This window comes from Macaca mulatta, chromosome 19 (assembly GCF_049350105.2).
Source record: "Macaca mulatta isolate MMU2019108-1 chromosome 19, T2T-MMU8v2.0, whole genome shotgun sequence".
NCBI classification, from domain to species: Eukaryota; Metazoa; Chordata; class Mammalia; order Primates; family Cercopithecidae; genus Macaca; species Macaca mulatta.
In genome coordinates this window covers 58,205,001-58,220,860 of record NC_133424.1, presented here as the reverse complement: position 1 = coordinate 58,220,860, position 15,860 = coordinate 58,205,001, and the positions used below count along the sequence as shown (strand labels likewise).

Genomic DNA, 15,860 nt, shown 5'->3' with positions numbered 1-15,860 from the left:
GTGGCTCATGCCTGTAATCCCAGCACTTTGGGAGACCCGTGGTGGGAGGATTACTTGAGCCCAGGAGTTCAAGACCAACCTGGGTAACAGTGAGATCCTGTATCATTTTTTAAAAAATAAAATATTACCCCCAAGAGACACTCCTAAGAATCTCCAAAGCACCTGAAATGAAATCCCAACTTGTGTGCCCCTGCCCATTTCTCTCTCTCTCTCCCCACCTGTTGGCTCTGACTTAATTCTACTCCAGCCAAGGCTGAGTGCCTTCCTGCCCAAGGGCCTTTGCCTATGCTATCGCTTCCGCCTAGAATCCTGTTCTCCAGCTCTCCCCAAAGTGATCTCCTTCACCTCTTTCGGGGATGGCTTAAATGTTACCTCCTTGGAGACACCTCCCAGACCACCCTAGGCACCCTTCTCACTTCCCTTCATAACCATTCCATAGCGTGTGTGGAACTTGATGTTTTGTGTTCACGGTCTGTCTTCCCCACTCAGTTGTCATCTCCAGGAGGGACCTCTTTTCTGTTTCCTTCACCATTTCCCCAGCGTCCTCCATACTGGGCCTGGCACGCAGTAGGCACTCAATAAATCCATGCTAACTGAACAGACACAGGGATCCCGCCCCCTAGCAGTAACTTTCCAACACCCGTCTGGCCTCATTCCCAGGCCCTGGGAGGGTCCCCGAAGACAAGCCGCGGCCGGTGGGGACCTCGCCGGGGCCGGAGCCGGAGGGCAGGGCCCGGAAGGCGCGCTCCGGGAGCTGGCGCTGCTCCTCGCCCAGGCTGCGGCGCAGGCGGCAGTGGTGCCAGCCACGGCGGATCTCCGACTGCACCTGCGACACGATGGCGCTCAGAGGCTGCGCCGTACCCGGCGCTGCCGCCAGAGGGCGAGGGCGGCGGCCGGGGCTCTTCCTACCTCCTTGTTGATGAAGCAGTAGAGGACGCTGACCAGCAAGCCCTGCCAGAGGAGGCGCGGGGGTTACATCGCTGGTGGGGGCAGGACTGTAACCGCCTCCGCGCCCCCCTCCCCGTTTATTTTATTTTTTTTAAAGAGTCGGAATCCCGCTCTTGTTGCCCAGGCTGGAGTGCAGTGGCGCGATCTCGGCAAACTGCAACCTCCACCTTCCGGATTCAAGCGATTCTCCTGCTTCAGCCTCCTGAGTAGCTGGGATTACAGGCACCCTCCACCAAGCCCGGCTAATTTTTGTATTTTTGGTAGAGACGGGGTTTCACCCTGTTGTCCAGGCTAGTCTCCAACTCCTGACCTCCGGTGATCCACCCGCCTCAGCTGGGATTACAAAGTGCTAGGATTACAGGCATGAGCCACCACGCCCAGCCTATGTAACTGTTCTCTTAATAAACTCGAGCCCTTGCCAGGCCCTGAAACACCTCAGCTACCACCACCTTTGTCCTAAACTATTAGGGTCATTTTTTCACTGGTTCCTGGCTTCCCTCACACCAATCCCACTGTATGCCCCAGAAGGTTAGCTGAGCACTGCTGGCTGGGGGTTAAGAACTGCGGACCCTGGAGGTGGGCTCCCTGGACTCAAAAACCACCTCTCCACTTTATTTCCCATTTGAGCAAGCTGCTTAACTGCTCAGTTTCTTCATCTGGAAAATGGAGCAGTAATATAGTGGTAGTTGTGAGAATTTATTGTTGTGAGATTGTGTTGCTGTTTTTGTTTTTGTTTTTCTTTTTTTTTTTTTGGAGACAGGGAGACAGAGTCTTGCTCTGTTGCCCAGGCTGGAGTGCAGAGTCTAGGCCAGGCATGGTGGCTCACACCTGTAATCCCAGCACTTTGGGAGACCGAGGCGGGCGGATCACGAGGTCAGGAGATCGAGACCATCCTGGCTAACACCGTGAAACCCTGTCTCTACTAAAAATAAAAAAACAAAATTAGCTGGGCATGGTGGCAGACGGCTGTAGTCCCAGCTACTCAGGAGGCTGAGGCAGGAGAATGGCATGAACCTGGGAGGTGGAGCTTGCAGTGAGCTGAGATGGTGCCACTCCAGCCTGGGCGACAGAGCAAGATTCTGCCTCAAAAAAAAAAATTAAATTAAATTAAAAATTTTAGGCCGGGCGCGGTGGCTCAAGCCTGTAATCCCAGCACTTTGGGAGGCCGAGACGGGCGGATCACGAGGTCGGGAGATCGAGACCATCCTGGTTAACACGGTGAAACCCCGTCTCTACTAAAAAATACAAAAAACTAGCCGGGCGAGGTGGCGGGCGCCTGTAGTCCCAGCTACTCGCCTGTAGTCCCAGCTACTCGGGAGGCTGAGGCAGGAGAATGGCGTAAACCCGGGAGGCGGAGCTTGCAGTGAGCTGAGATCCGGCCACTGCACTCCAGCCTGGGTGACAGCGCGAGACTCCGTCTCAAAAAAAAAATAAAAAAATAAAAAATAAATTAAAAATTTTAAAAAATTAGCCAGGCATGGTGATGGGCACCTGTAATCCCAGCTACTCACGAGGCTGAGGCAGGAGAATTGCTTGAACCTGGGAGGCGGAGGTTGCAGTGAGCCGAGATCGCGCCACTGCACTCCAGCCTGGGTGACAGAGCGAGACTCCAGTCTCAAAAAAAAAAAAAAAAAGGCCAGGTGCGGTGGCTCAAGCCTGTAATCCCAGCACTTTGGGAGGCCGAGACGGGCGGATCACGAGGTCAGGAGATCGAGACCATCCTGGCTAACACGGTGAAACCCCGTCTCTACTAAAAAATACAAAAAACTAGCCGGGCGAGGTGGCGGGCACCTGTAGTCCCAGCTACTCGGGAGGCTGAGGCAGGAGAATGGCGTAAACCCGGGAGGCGGAGCTTGCAGTGAGCTGAGATCCGGCCACTGCACTCCAGCCTGGGCGGCAGAGCGAGACTCCGTCTCAAAAAAAAAAAAAAAATCTCACTCAGACCAAATCCTTCTGCTGAGAGCCCTCCCATGGCCCCTGCTTCAAGCAGAGGAAAAGTCGAAGTCCTCATCTGGCCCCCCGAGGCCCCTCACCTCTCTGTCCTCATCTCCTCACAGCCTCTCTACTGGCTCCCATGCTTCAGGCACCCTGGTCTTCCTCCCTGTCGCCAGCTACTCTCCTGCCTCAGGGATCTTGTCCTTGGTATTTCCCTGCCTGAAACATTTCCCCCAAATACTTACCTGGCTTGTCCCCTCACGTTCTTCAGGTCTCTGTTCCAGTGTCTGCTCAGAAATGCTTTCCCTTGACCCCACCTAAAACAGCAACCTGGCCAGGCATGGTGGCTCATACCTGTAATCCCAGCATTTTGGGAAGCCGAAGTGGGAGGATCACTTGAGCCCAGGAGCTCAAGACAAGCCAGAGGAATATAGCAAGACCCCATCTGTACAAAAAATACAAAAATTTGGCCAGGCGTGGTGGCTGATGCCTGTAATTCCAGCATTTTGGGAGACCGAGGCGGGAGGTCAATTGAGGGCAGGAGTTTGAGACCAGCCAGGGCAATACGGTAAAACCCCAACTCTACTAAAAATACAAAGGTTATCCGAGTGTGGTGGTGCACGCCTAATCCCAGCTACTCAGGAGGCTGAATTGCGTGAACCCAGGAGGCAGAGGTTGCAGTGATCTGAGATCACACCACTGCACTCCAACCTGGGTGACAGAGTGAGACTATATATCAAAAAAGAAAACAGCTGGGTGCAGTGGCTCATGCACAATCCCAGCACTTTGGGAGGCTGAGGCAAATGGATCACCTGAAGTCGGGAGTTTGAGACCAGCCTGACCAACATGGAGAAACCCCATCTCTACCAAAAATACAAAGTTTGCTGGGCGAGGTGGCTAACACCTGTAATTCTAGCACTTCAGGAGGCTGAGGAGGGTGGATCATGAGGTCAGGAGTTCAAGATCAGCCTGGCCAAGATGGTGAAATCCCATCTCTACTAAAAATACAATAATTAGCCGAGAGTCGTGGCAGGTGCCTGTAATCCCAGCTACTCAGGAGGCTGAGGCAGAGAACTGGTTGAACCCAGGAGGTGGAGCTTGCAGTTAGCCGAGATTGCACCACTGCACTCCAGCCTGGGCGACAGAGCGAAACTCTGTCTCAAAGAAAAAAAAAAAAAATTAGCTGGGCATGGTGGCACACCCCTGTAATCCCAGCTACTTGGGAGGCTAAGGCAAGAGAATCGCTTGAATCTGCGAGGCGAAGGTTGCAGTGAGCCGAGATCGTGCCATTGCACTCCAGCCTGGGCAACAAGAGTGAAACTCTATCTCAAAAAAAAAAAAAAATTAGTCAGGTGTGATGGCTTGCTCCTGAGCTCCCAGCTACTTAGGAGGCTGAGGCAGGAGGATTGCTGAGGCAGGAGGATTACTTCGGCCCAGGAGTCCAAGGCTGCAGTGAGCTAGGATCACACCCGTGCACTCCAGCCTGGGCAACAGAGGGAGACCTCATCTCTAAAAAAATAAAAATAAATAAAACAGTAACCCCATCCCTCAGTGGACACTCGTCATCTCTTTTCTTGCTTCATTCTCCCTCTAGGCACATCTCACCATCTGACATTCTATATGCTTTACTTCTTTTTTGTTAGTTTGTTTGTTGAGACATGGTCTCCCTCTGTGGCCAGGTAGAAGTGCAGTGGCACAATCTTGGTGCTCTGCAACCTCCACCCTCTGGGTTCAGGCGATTCTCCCACCTCAGCCTCCTGAGTAGCTGGGATTACAGGCAGCTGCCACCACACCTGGCTAATTTTTGTATTTTTTAGTAGAGACGGGGTTTCACCATATTGGTCAGGCTGGTCTGGAACTCCCAACCTCAGGTGATCCGCCTGCCTTGGCCTCCCAAAAAGCTGGGATTACAGGTGTGAGCCACCACACCCAGCTGTATGCCTTACTTCTATAGTGTGTTCAGTGTGTCTTTCCCACTGGAGGATAGGGACCATTTGGTTCTTGGCTATATCCCTGTGATAAGCCTGGAGAAGTGCTGAGTATATATACATGCTCAGTAATTTTTTGCTGAATTTAATGAATGAACAGTCTTGTCCAGTGAGGCTGGTATTGTCCCCACTTTGGAGATGAGAAAACTGAGGCTGAATGAGGTGAAGCAGGTTGGGGACTCAGGTAAAACAAGCAAGTGTAGGGTGGGCTTTCAATTTTGGAATGAATCTTTCCTTAGATTCTGCACGTTGGCACTTCACTTACCTCTCCCTACTCTCAACCCTGAGGTGAAGGTCACACAGCTGGCAAACAGCTAGAAAGTGACAGAACCTGAATTTGGCCCCAGCTGTGTCCAGCCTCAAAGCCCTCACTCTTCACTAGCAGGCAGCACTGCTGGGGCTGCCAATCTCCTGTCCCGGTCCCTGTTGCTCCCCGCAGCCCAGGAAAGTCCTATCTTAGTATTTTGTATTGAATGAATGAACGGGCTGGGCGACACGGCTCATGCCTATAATCCCAGCACTTCTGGAGGCCGAGGCGGGTGGATTACCTGAGTGAGGTTAGGAGTTGGAGACTAGCCTGGCCAACATGGTGAAACCCCATCTCTACTAAAAATACAAAATTAGCCAGCTGTGGTGGCACATTCCTGTAATCCCATCTACTCTGGAGGCTGAGGAAGAGAATCGCTTGAACCCGGGAGTCAGAGGCTGCAGTGAACCGGGATCGCGCCACTGCACTCCAGCCTGGGCGACAGAGCGAGACTCCGTCTCAAAAAAAAAAAAAAAAAAAAAAAAAAAGAATGAATGAATGAATGAACGAAGTAAATCTCATCTTCACACCCCATTCAGTGGCTGCACCAGAGAACGACTGCAGCTCTCGTGCCCCTCTGGGGAGGAGGCCCTGGGTGGAAGGATGGAGCTCCTGCACCCTGCCTATGCACCTGGAAAGAGCTGAGGAAGATCTCAAAGCCGAGCTTGGCGAAGCGCAGGGCGCCCCGGGCCTGTTCCTCGGTCACGGGAGCAAACACCACCTCGTGGACACCCAGCAGGGGCACCAGCGTCAGCGTGGAGCGAGCCAGCCTGGGGAGAGAGGGCAGCAGTGATCCCGCAGCCCTGGTTCCCCATCTCAGCCCTGGTTCCCCATCTCGCACCCGGCCCCTTCCCCTCGGTCCCCACCGCATGCCCTCACCTCAGCCGGTAATCCCGGCAGCGCATTTGCCGTGTCCTCAGCTTGGACAGGAGAATGCCAAGAATGCGGATAAAAATGAGGAAATTAATCTGTGGGGAGAGATAAGGTCTGAGCCAGCCGCGATCCCATTCTGGAGGGGGAGGAAGAGGTGGCACCCCACTTCCCAGAATGGTAAATCCCTGAGGACGGCCTGGTGGAGGCGGGACCGATCCTACCAAGATGGTCATGAGGATGGGGGTCCGTATAATCCACCAAATGGCCTTGACTTCGTTGCGCTCCCAGCACCTGAGGAAGGCGGAGTAGAGCTAAGAGATAGAAAAACTCTAGACTCACCGATCACCACGTTCATTTGCTTGCTAGGCCCCGCCCACCGCACTTGAGACCACACAAATTCTCTAAGGTCCCGCCCATTACGATCTAGGCCCCACTCCCTCCCCTTGCCGGTTGCCCTCGAACACAACCTTTCCTAGCTCCGCATTCCTTTGGATCCCGCCCACATACCCCCAGCACCGAATAGCCTTCCGACCCTGCCCACGTTTCCATCACAACCCGCCCACGTCCCTCAAAGCCCCGCCCACCTCCCACGCCCCGCCCCAGACCCTGCAACTCACTGCGTGTTCTCGTACAGGTACCTGACGATCACCCAGGGAATGACGAAAAGCGCGGGGGCCCCTGTGCAGACCCCGACCCCGCCCCCCCACCCCGCCGCAGCTGTCAGCGCGCTCACGGGCCCCGCCAGGCCCAAGACCCGCGGAATTCCTCTGTCGGGGTGGGGGAGGCAGAAGCCTAGAGACGGGAGGAGACCCCCAGAGGCCAACCAGCAGGGCAGTTGGGGGAGCCGAGGAGAGGCGCGCTGGGTTGGGCGGGGGACGGGATCGGGGCTCACCCCAGCCGAGGAGCAGGTAGTAGCGGAAGTGGCCCTCCTCGGAGCCTCCCACGATCACCAGGAGACTGTGCAAGTAGACGCCCTCCACCAGCAGCCACGTGTAGTTGGCACCCACGCAGTACTGGGTCACGATCTGGGCCGTGCGGCAGGCAGCGAGGGCCTAGGGAGTGGCCAGACCGGTAGAGAGGTAGTCAGCGCTGCCTGGGTGTCTCCGAACCTCCCCCAACCTTGATCGCCCTTCCACCCCATCTCTTGCCATCAAAGGTGCTTCCACTCTGTGTCCCCAGTGAATGGTATCTGTGATTGGTTTCTCTCACTCTATTCCCTTTCCCTATATGGACTCTCCCACTCTGAACCCCTTAACAATTGGTATCTGGTTGGGCACAGTGGCTCACGCCTTATAATCCCAGCACTTTAGGAGGTCGAGGTGGGCGGATCACCTGAAGTCAGGAGTTGGAGACCAGCCTGGCCAACGTGGTGAAACCCCGTCTTTACTAAAAATACAAAAATTAGCCGGGCGTGGTGGCGGGCGCCTGTAATTCCAGCTACTTGGGAAGCTGAAGCAGTAGAATGGCTTGAACCCAGGAGGCGGAGGTTGCGGTGAGCCGAGATTGCGCCACTGCGCTCCAGCCTGGGCGACAGAAGGAGACTCCGTCTCAAAAAAAAAAAAAAAAAAGAATCCGCTTCTTTTTTGAGACTCCGTCTCAGAAAAACAAAACAAAAAAACAAAAAAAATGGGTATCTTCCATCATTGCCATCAGTTCCCCCTAGATCCCCAAAATGTGACCTCTGTCACTGGTCACCCCAGCTCCTTCTAAGAACTGAACTCTCCTGCCAGTACCCACATTATGGACTCTCCTGCCCTATGGCTTCCTCTTTTTTTTTTTTTTTAAGATGGAGCCTTGCTCTGTTACCCAGGCTGGAGTGCAATGGCACAATCTCAGCTCACTGCAATCTCTGCCTCCCGGGTTCAAGTGATTCTCCTGCCTCAGCCTCCCGAGTAGCTGGGACTACAGGCAAGCACCCCACACCCAAAAATACAAATACACTCTGTATTTTTAGCAGAGATGGGGTTTCACTATGTTGGTCAGGTTGGTCTCAAACTCCTGACCTCGTGACCTGCCTGCCTCGTCCTCCCAAAGTGCTGGAATTACAGGCATGAGCCACCGTGTCCAAACCCTCATTTTTTTTTTTTTTTTTTTTGAGACAGGGTCTCAGTCTTTCACTGGATTGCACTGGCGCTGTCACAGCAGCACAACTCACTGCAGCCTCAACCTCCTGGACTCAAGTGATCCTACCATCTCAGCCTCCCAAGTAGCTGGGAGTACAGGCACGGGCCACCATGTTCGGCTAATTTTTGTACGTTTTTGTAGAAATGGGGTTTTGCTATGTTACCCAGGCTGGTCTTGAACTCCTGGGCAGAAAGCGATCCGCCTACCTCAGCCTCCCAAAGTGCTGGGATTACAGGCATGAGCCACTTCTGGGCCATGCTATAGCTTTTTTTTTTTTTTTTTTTTTTTTTTGAGACGGAGTCTCGCTCTGTCGCCCAGGCTGGAGTGCAGTGGCCGGATCTCAGCTCACTGCAAGCTCCGCCTCCCAGGTTTACGCCATGCTCCTGCCTCAGCCTCCTGAGTAGCTGGGACTACAGGCGCCCGCCACCTCGCCCGGCTAGTTTTTTGTATTTTTTAGTAGAGACAGGGTTTCACCGTGTTAGCCAGGATGGTCTCGATCTCCTGACCTCGTGATCCACCTGTCTCGGCCTCCCAAAGTGCTGGGATTACAGGCTTGAGCCACCGCGCCCGGCTGCTATGGCTTTTTAAAAAATTTTTTTTTGTGACAGACTCTGGCTCTGTCACCCAGGCTGGAGTGCAGTGGCGCAATCTCAGCTCACTGTAATCTACCCGCTCCCAGGTTCAAGTGATTCGTCTGCCTCAGCCTCCTGAGTAGCTGAGACTACAGGTGCGCACCACCACGCCCGGCTAATCTTTGTATTTTTAGTAGAGATGGGGTTTCACCATATTGACCAGGCTGATCTTGAACTCCGGACCTCGTGATCTGCCCGCCTTGGCCTCCCAAAGTGCTGGGATTACAGACGTGAGCCACTGTGCCTGGGTGTGTGCTATGGCTTTTTTTTTTTTTTTTTTTTTTTTTTTTTTTTTTTTTTTTTTTTGAGACAGAGTTTCGCTCTTTTTGCCCAGGCTGGAGTGCAATGGCGCGATCTCGGCTCACCGCAACCTCTGCATCCCAGGTTCAAGCGATTCTGTTGCCTCAGCCTTCCAAGTAGCTGTGATTACAGGCATGTGCCACCACCTTGGCTAATTTTGTATTTTTAGTAGAGACAGGGTTTCTCCATGTTGGTCAGGTTGGTCTTGAACTCCCGACCTCAGGTGATCCACCTGCCTCGGCTCCCAAAGTGCTGGGATTACAGGCGTGAGCCACCGCGCCCGTCCACTATGGCTTCTTAACAATTGGTATGGTCCAACTTTCGACTAGATAGTTCTCACCACGTCTACTCCCAGCCTCTAGCCTCTCCCACCCTTTCTCCTAGTAACAAACTGGCACCTACCACATCCCAGTCCCCAGTTACTTTCTTGTATCCTGCCATGCCTCACCTCCAGCAGGTGGATTCTCTCATTGGTGAAAAAGTTCAGTGATGGGTGAGATAATGAGGGAGAGGAATGGAAAATTCCAATATGGGAGTGATAGGCTGGGAGAGTTCAATGAGGCCGAGTTGGGAGGTTCCCTCTCCAAATGTGTCTTGATCCCCCACCCCAAGACACATTTGGAGAGGGACCCTCCCAGCTCAGATAAACTGTGAGAGTGTAGGAGATAGGAAATGCACTGAGAACTTCCTGGTCCCACCAGAGAAGCAAGATTCCCATTTGGAGGAATGGAAGGAGGATGCCCACCTGGTTCCACAGCACAAGGGCCTGGTCCCCAAGGTAGGGGCCAGGTCGAGGCAGTAGACGGTCCCGGCTGAGAATCGCCGCCGCTCGCAGTGTGAAAGACGTGAACAGGTTGATGTGGATATAGTTTCTAGTGCAATGTAGTCGCCTAGGGAATTTGGAAGGCAGTTTGGGGGCCCCTGGAGAGCTGCCCTCAGCCACACAGAGCTCTATTTTTTTTTTTTTTTTTTTTAAACAGAGTCTCACTCTGTCACCCAGGCTAGAATGCAGTGGCACAATCAGGGCTCACTGCAGCCTCAACCTCCCGAGCTCAAGCAATCCTCCTGTCTCAGCGCCCCACTATAGCTGGGACCACAGGTGCACCACCAGCATGCCTAGCTAATTTTTTATTTTTCGCAGAGACAAGGTTTCACTATGTTGCCCAGCCAGATTTCAAACTCCTGGACTCAAGCGATCCTCGTGCCTTGGCCTCCCAAAGAGCTGGGATTACAGGCATCAGCCACCAAAGAGAGCTCCTTTAACCACCCCCACTGCTCCCCATAGAACCACCAGTGGATGGTTGGAGCTGGTGGAACCAGACCACCCCATCTTACTGGACAAACTGAAGCCGAGCTCACATCTCTGCCGCCACCACTCAGGGTTCAAGTCCCACCTGAACAAGCTCAAGATGAGCAGGGCTAGCAGCAGTGTGGCGAGAGACAGGGAGTAGCCGACGGTGTACATGACCTGCAGCCGCTCCAAGATGAGCCTTTGGTCCTGGGGGGGCGAGAAGGGGAAGGGAACAAGGCTTGGCTCGAAGTCCCAGGCCCAGAGAGAGACTGGAAGGACCTCTGCTCTTTGTTTCTGCCCAAATACCCTATGTTCTCTTGGGGAACAGCTTACCCTTTTTTGAGAAGGGCCGACTCCACCCTTCAGCTCCAGGGCACGAGGCATGTGACCAGCCAACCAGATAATTTTTTTTTTTTTTTTTTTTTTTTGAGATATAGTCTTGCTTTGTTGCCCTGGAGTACTCTGGCAGGATCATGGTTCCTTGCAGCCTCGCCCTCCAGGGCTCAAGCGATCCTCCCGCCCCAGACTCCAGAGTAGCTGGGACTACAGGTGCGCACCAACATGCCCAGCTAATTTTTGTATTTTTAATAGAGACGGGGTTTCACCATATTGGCCAGAATGGTCTCAATCTCTTGATCTCGTGATCCGCCCACCTCGGCTTCCCAAAGTGCTGGGATTACAGGCATGAGCCACTGCTCCTGGCCAAAGTTTTGTATTTTTTGTAGAGATGGAGTTTCACCATGTAACCCAGGCTGGTCTCAAAATCCTGCGCTCAAGCAATCATCTTCTCAAAGTGTTGGAATTACAGGCATGAGCCACTGAGCTCAGCCCAACTAGAGCATTCTTTTATTTAGTTATTTATTTTTTTGAGATGGAGTCTCACTCTGTCACCCAGGTTGGAGTACAGTGGCACGATCTTGGCTCACTGCAACCTCTGCCTCCTGGGTTCAAGCAATTCTCATGTCTCAGCCCCCTGAGTAGCTGGGACTACAGGTGCACACAACCACGCCCGGCTAATTTTTGTATTTTTAGTAGACACGGGGTTTTGCCATGTTGGCCAGGCTGGTCGCAAACTCCTGACCTCAAGTGATCCACCCTCCTTGGCCTCCCAAAGTGCTGGGATTACAGGCATGAGCCACAGCACCCAGCCATCTTATTGTTTTCCATCACATAAGCCAATACATCTTTCTGTCTCGCTCTTTGAAGCAAGTCTGAGTTGAGTTTCTCTCACTTACAACCCAGAGCTCTGAATAGTCCAAGGGATTTCAGGCCCTGCCTGAATCTACTGCCTTTCCTTCTCTCCCTGGACTCCTAACCTGAAGCCCTCACCTCTTCTTACCAGAAAGGCCTCATTCTTCTCTGGGTTCTCACATTGTGTGTGGTCTCTCCAAAGTCCCCATTGGCCATCACTGCCACACTGGCGGAGGACGAAACCTGCAGCCACTGTGGGGAAAGAAGAGAGGGAATTAAGGCACACAGAGAAAGAGATAAATACAGAAAGACAAACTGTGAGACAATAACAGAGAGGGAGAGAGCAGAAGTGGTGACCATGATGATGATGATGATAAACCCTTATATGGCATGCTATATGTATTAATTTAATATTCATACAAGCCCATGGAATTGGTAATATCCTTAACCTAGTTTTACATATGGGAAAATTGAGATACAAAAAGTTAAGGCTGGGCACGGTGGCTCACGCCTGTAATCCCAGCACTTTGGGAGTCTGCGATGGGCAGATCAGGAGGTCAAGAGATCGAGACCATCCTGGCCAACATGGTGGAACCCTGTCTCTACTAAAAATACAAAAATTAGCTGGGCGTAGTAGCGCCCGCCTGTAGTCCCAGCTACTTGGGAGGCTGAGGCAGGAGATTGGTTGAACCTGGGAGGTGAGGTTACAGTGAGCCGAGATCACGCCACTGCATTCCAGCCTTGCAACAAAGCCAGACTCCGTCTCAACAACAACAACAAAACAACAAAAACAACAAAAGTTAAATAGGCCTGTAATCCCAGCGCTTTGGGAGACTGAGGTGAGAGGATCCCTTGAGGCCAGGAGTTTAAGATCAGCCTGGGTAACATGGCAAGACTCTGTCACTGCCAAAAAAAAAAATTAGCTGGATGTGTTAGCATGCGCCTCTAGTCCCTGCTATTTGGGAGGCTGAGGCGGAAGGATCGCTTGAACCCAGGAGTTCCGAGGCTGCAGTGAACTATGATGCCGCCACCACATGGGTGACAGACCCAGACTCTGTCTCAAAAAGGAAAAAAGTAGGGGCCGGGCACGGTGGCTCACGCCTGTAATCCCAGCACTTTGGGAGGCTGAGGTGGGCAGATCACGAGGTCAGGAGATCGAGACCACGGTGAAACCCCGTCTCTACTAAAAAAATACTAAAAATTATCCGGGCATGGTGGTGGGCGCCTGTAGTCCCAGCTACTTGGGAGGCTGAGGCAGGAGAATGGCGTGAACCCGGGAGGTGGAGCTTGCAGCGAGCCGAGATCGCACCACTGCACTCCAGCCTGGGCAACAGAGCGAGACTCCATCTCAAAAAAAAAAAAAAAAAGAAAAAAGAAAAAAAATAGGTTAAATAAATAAACTGCCCGAGGCGACATAGCTAGTTAGGCTAAGATGCCCAGAGACTGACAGACTCAGGAAAAGGAGACAAAATAAGAACGCTGTGGTGCCCGGGCGTGGTGGCTGACGCCTGTAATCCCAGAACTTTGGGAAGCCAACGCCGGCAGATCACTTGAGGTCAGGAGTTCGAGACCAGCCTGGCCAACATGGTAAAACCCCGTCTCTACTAAAAATCCAAAAAAAAAAAAAAAAATAGCCGGGTGTGGTGGCGCAGGCCTGTAATCCCGGCTTCTCGGGAGTCTGAGGCTGGAGAACCGCTTGAACCCGGGAGGCAGAAGTTGCAATGAGCCGAGTTCATCCCACTGCGCTCCAGCCTGGGTGACAGAGGGAGACTTCGTCTCCAAATAAATAAATAGAAAGAGATATGGAGACAGAGAAGCTGCATTATGTGAGAGAGTCAGGGTTGGACAAACAGGAGAAACCCAGCCTGGTAGAAAGGAGTAGAGGGCAAAGAAGAGCAGGAGAGGGGTGCAGGTGAGCTGCAGGACTCGGATGTAGGAGTCTGGGGGCAAAGGTTAGCAGCTGTTTGTGTCTGGGGAGGGCTCTGGGCCCAGGGAACACCTCACCGTGGTGGTGCCAGGGCAGGTACCAGGGGCAGGAGGCACGGGCAGTGGCGTTGGGTGCAGCATAGTTCCAGCAGACGTACATATCGAAGGACCCGTTACAGGCGAGGCCTGGGAGAGGGCATGAGGGCCAGGTGCCCAGTGGACCTACTGCGCAGTGGGCCAGTGCTTCTCCGCCGGCCACACCAAGCCCGGCTCTAGCCCCGCCCACTCGGAGGGCGTTCCGTCCCGGCTGGGCCACAAGCTCCTCCCACCAGCCTCAAAGCTCCGCCCCTCCTCCCTGCCCCACTCTGGGCTCCTCCCACCAAACAAGTCCCGTCCCCAGATCGTCCCACCTGGAGGGGCCCTTCAGTCTTCATCCCAAACCCCGCCCCCTTCAAGGTTTATTTATGTGCTGGCCCCGCCCAAGGCTCCACCCATTTCGAGCTTCTTCTCAGGCCTTCCGAAGGAACTGTGGTCCTGCCGCCAGTTCCCACCACGCTCAGGTCAGCCCCCGGGCCTCTCCAGCCCACATCGCCCCGAGATTTCTTCTCCGCCCTTCAGCCCAAGGCCCACCCCAAGTCCACCCCTCTCAGCCTCAGCCCTCCTGGTCACACCTGAAGGCGGTTCCGCGGCTGCCCGTCTGCCGGAGGCCCACCCCAGCCCACTCCAAGCCCACCCCTCTCAGCGTCCCCAGCCCTCCTGGTCACACCTGAAGGCGGTTCCGCGGTTGCCAAGGTCTCCTGGCACTCCCTGCGGTACCGTTCCCAGCGCTGGTACAGCTCCCCCGCCGTCTGCCCCTCAGAGCCTGTCTAGGAAAAGAAAGAAGGGAGGACCCCCCAGACCGACTCCCGCTCCCAGGCTGCTAGTTCCATGTGGGCCAGAAGCGCCCCAGAGAGACTTCAAGGGGCTGTCGCGTTTTGCTCGGGAGTCTTTGGTGGCTTGGAAACCAGTTCCAAGTTTTGGGGTGGGGTGCCTGGAAGCCACCCAATGGAGTTGCTATGGGAGACTGAAAACCTTCAAGAAAATTGGGGAGGGGGTGGCTGGAAATTATCAGGAGGGTTTGTTGGGGGAAAAAAAGGGAGTGGAAACAATAATCAAAACTTGAATCTGGGCCCGGGCACAGTGGCTCAGGCCTGCAATCCCAGTACTTTGGGAGGCCGAGGAGGGTGGGTCACTTGAGGCCAGGGGTTCGAGACCAGCCTGGCCAACACGGTGAAACCCCCGTCTCTACTAAAAATCCAAAAATTAGCCGGGCGTGGTGGAGTGCCCATGTAATCCCAGCTACTTGAGAGGCTGAGGCGGGAGAATCGCTTGAACCCGGGAGACGGAGGTTGTAGTGAGCCCAGATCATGCCACTGCATCCCAGCCTCGGTGACAGACTGAAACTCCGTCTCAAAAAAAGAAAACAAACAAACGAAATACCACCCAACAACTTGAATCTGGGCAAGCGGGGCAGTCTTGAAACTCTCTTTGCGCTAAGGGAAGCCTTTTTTCTTTTTTTCCTGAGACAGGGTCTCATTCTGTCACCCAAGTTGGAGTGCGGTGGCACGATCTCGGTTCACTGCAACCTCTGCCTCCCGGGCTCAAGTGATTCACCTGCCTCAGCCTCCCGAGTAGCTGGGATTACAGGCGGCCACCACCACACCCGGCTAACACCACACCAGGCTGGTCTCGAACTCCTGACCTCAGGTGATTCACCCGCCTTGGCTTCCCAAAGTGCTGGGATTACAGGCGTGAGCGACCGCGCCCGGACGAGGGAAGCCCTAAAACCGTTCCCATACCTCCCTCCAAGCCTGGAGCTCCTCTGGCTCCTCGCGTCCTCACCTCCGCCCTCCGGAGCAGCAGCCCCCACAGTGAGAGCCGCAACAGCAACTGCAGGATCGGAGAGGTAGTCATCGTGAGGGCGGCGAAGGGTCTGGTTCGTGTAGGGGCGATCAGGCCCGGAAGGTCCCAGGACAGGGTCAGCACCTCTGCCCTCCGACTCCAACCCCAGCGTCACCCAGTCTCAAGGATTCACACACGCGGACTCCGAGGCAGCACACCCGCTCCCCCAACTCCCAGGCGTGATGATCTGCGGGGAGGGAGAGGTACAGGAGTGGGTGGGACTCCGGTGGTGGGCGGGGCCCCTTAAGTGATTCCCCGGCCGCCCCTGACTGTTGCTGGGGCAGCAAAGGTGGAAGGGGGGTGTTTGCTGAGCGGGCGGTTGCCCTAGAGCTACGTTGGGCGGAAGTGTCAGTGTCACCGCGAGTCTGTACCTACAGACTCCTGGGAACCGGGGGACCGCCTTG

The 15,860-nt window shown here is 54.1% G+C and overlaps 1 protein-coding gene and 1 non-coding gene across 3 annotated transcripts; both read right to left on the bottom strand.

The window, feature by feature from the left end:
- Window positions 1–479: 479 nt before the first annotated feature.
- GIPR (gastric inhibitory polypeptide receptor) lies at window positions 480–15,615 on the bottom strand. Of its 2 annotated transcripts, XM_028838699.2 has the most exons (13): window positions 15,397–15,615; window positions 14,282–14,381; window positions 13,594–13,701; window positions 11,738–11,841; window positions 10,502–10,605; window positions 9,853–9,997; window positions 6,944–7,103; window positions 6,669–6,729; window positions 6,273–6,342; window positions 6,058–6,146; window positions 5,810–5,948; window positions 910–951; window positions 480–826 (listed from the first exon to the last, which is right to left on the bottom strand). In XM_028838699.2, the coding sequence occupies exons 1-13, from the start codon at window positions 15,466–15,468 to the stop codon at window positions 620–622; spliced, it is 1,401 nt and encodes a 466-aa protein (XP_028694532.1). In that variant the 5' UTR covers window positions 15,469–15,615; the 3' UTR covers window positions 480–619. The 2 variants fall into 2 exon arrangements, with proteins under 2 accessions (XP_028694532.1, XP_077836492.1); XM_077980366.1 differs by lacking the exon at window positions 13,594–13,701.
- MIR642 (microRNA mir-642) lies at window positions 9,666–9,752 on the bottom strand. Its single transcript, NR_032663.1, has one exon. It is a non-coding gene; the product is annotated as a microRNA mir-642 (primary transcript).
- Window positions 15,616–15,860: the final 245 nt, after the last annotated feature.

What these genes read in the sequence shown, in the direction of transcription:
- GIPR (XM_028838699.2), bottom strand. Translation starts at nt 15,468, where the DNA reads ATGACTACCTCTCCGATCCTGCAGTTGCTGTTGCGGCTCTCACTGTGG. An exon ending in TGCTGCTCCGGAGGGCGGAG is followed by an intron (nt 14,382 to 15,396) that starts GTGAGGACGCGA and finishes TTCTTTTCCTAG; the next exon opens with ACAGGCTCTGAGGGGCAGAC. An exon ending in AGAAGAATGAGGCCTTTCTG is followed by an intron (nt 10,606 to 11,737) that starts GTAAGAAGAGGT and finishes TCGCCCCCCCAG; the next exon opens with GACCAAAGGCTCATCTTGGA.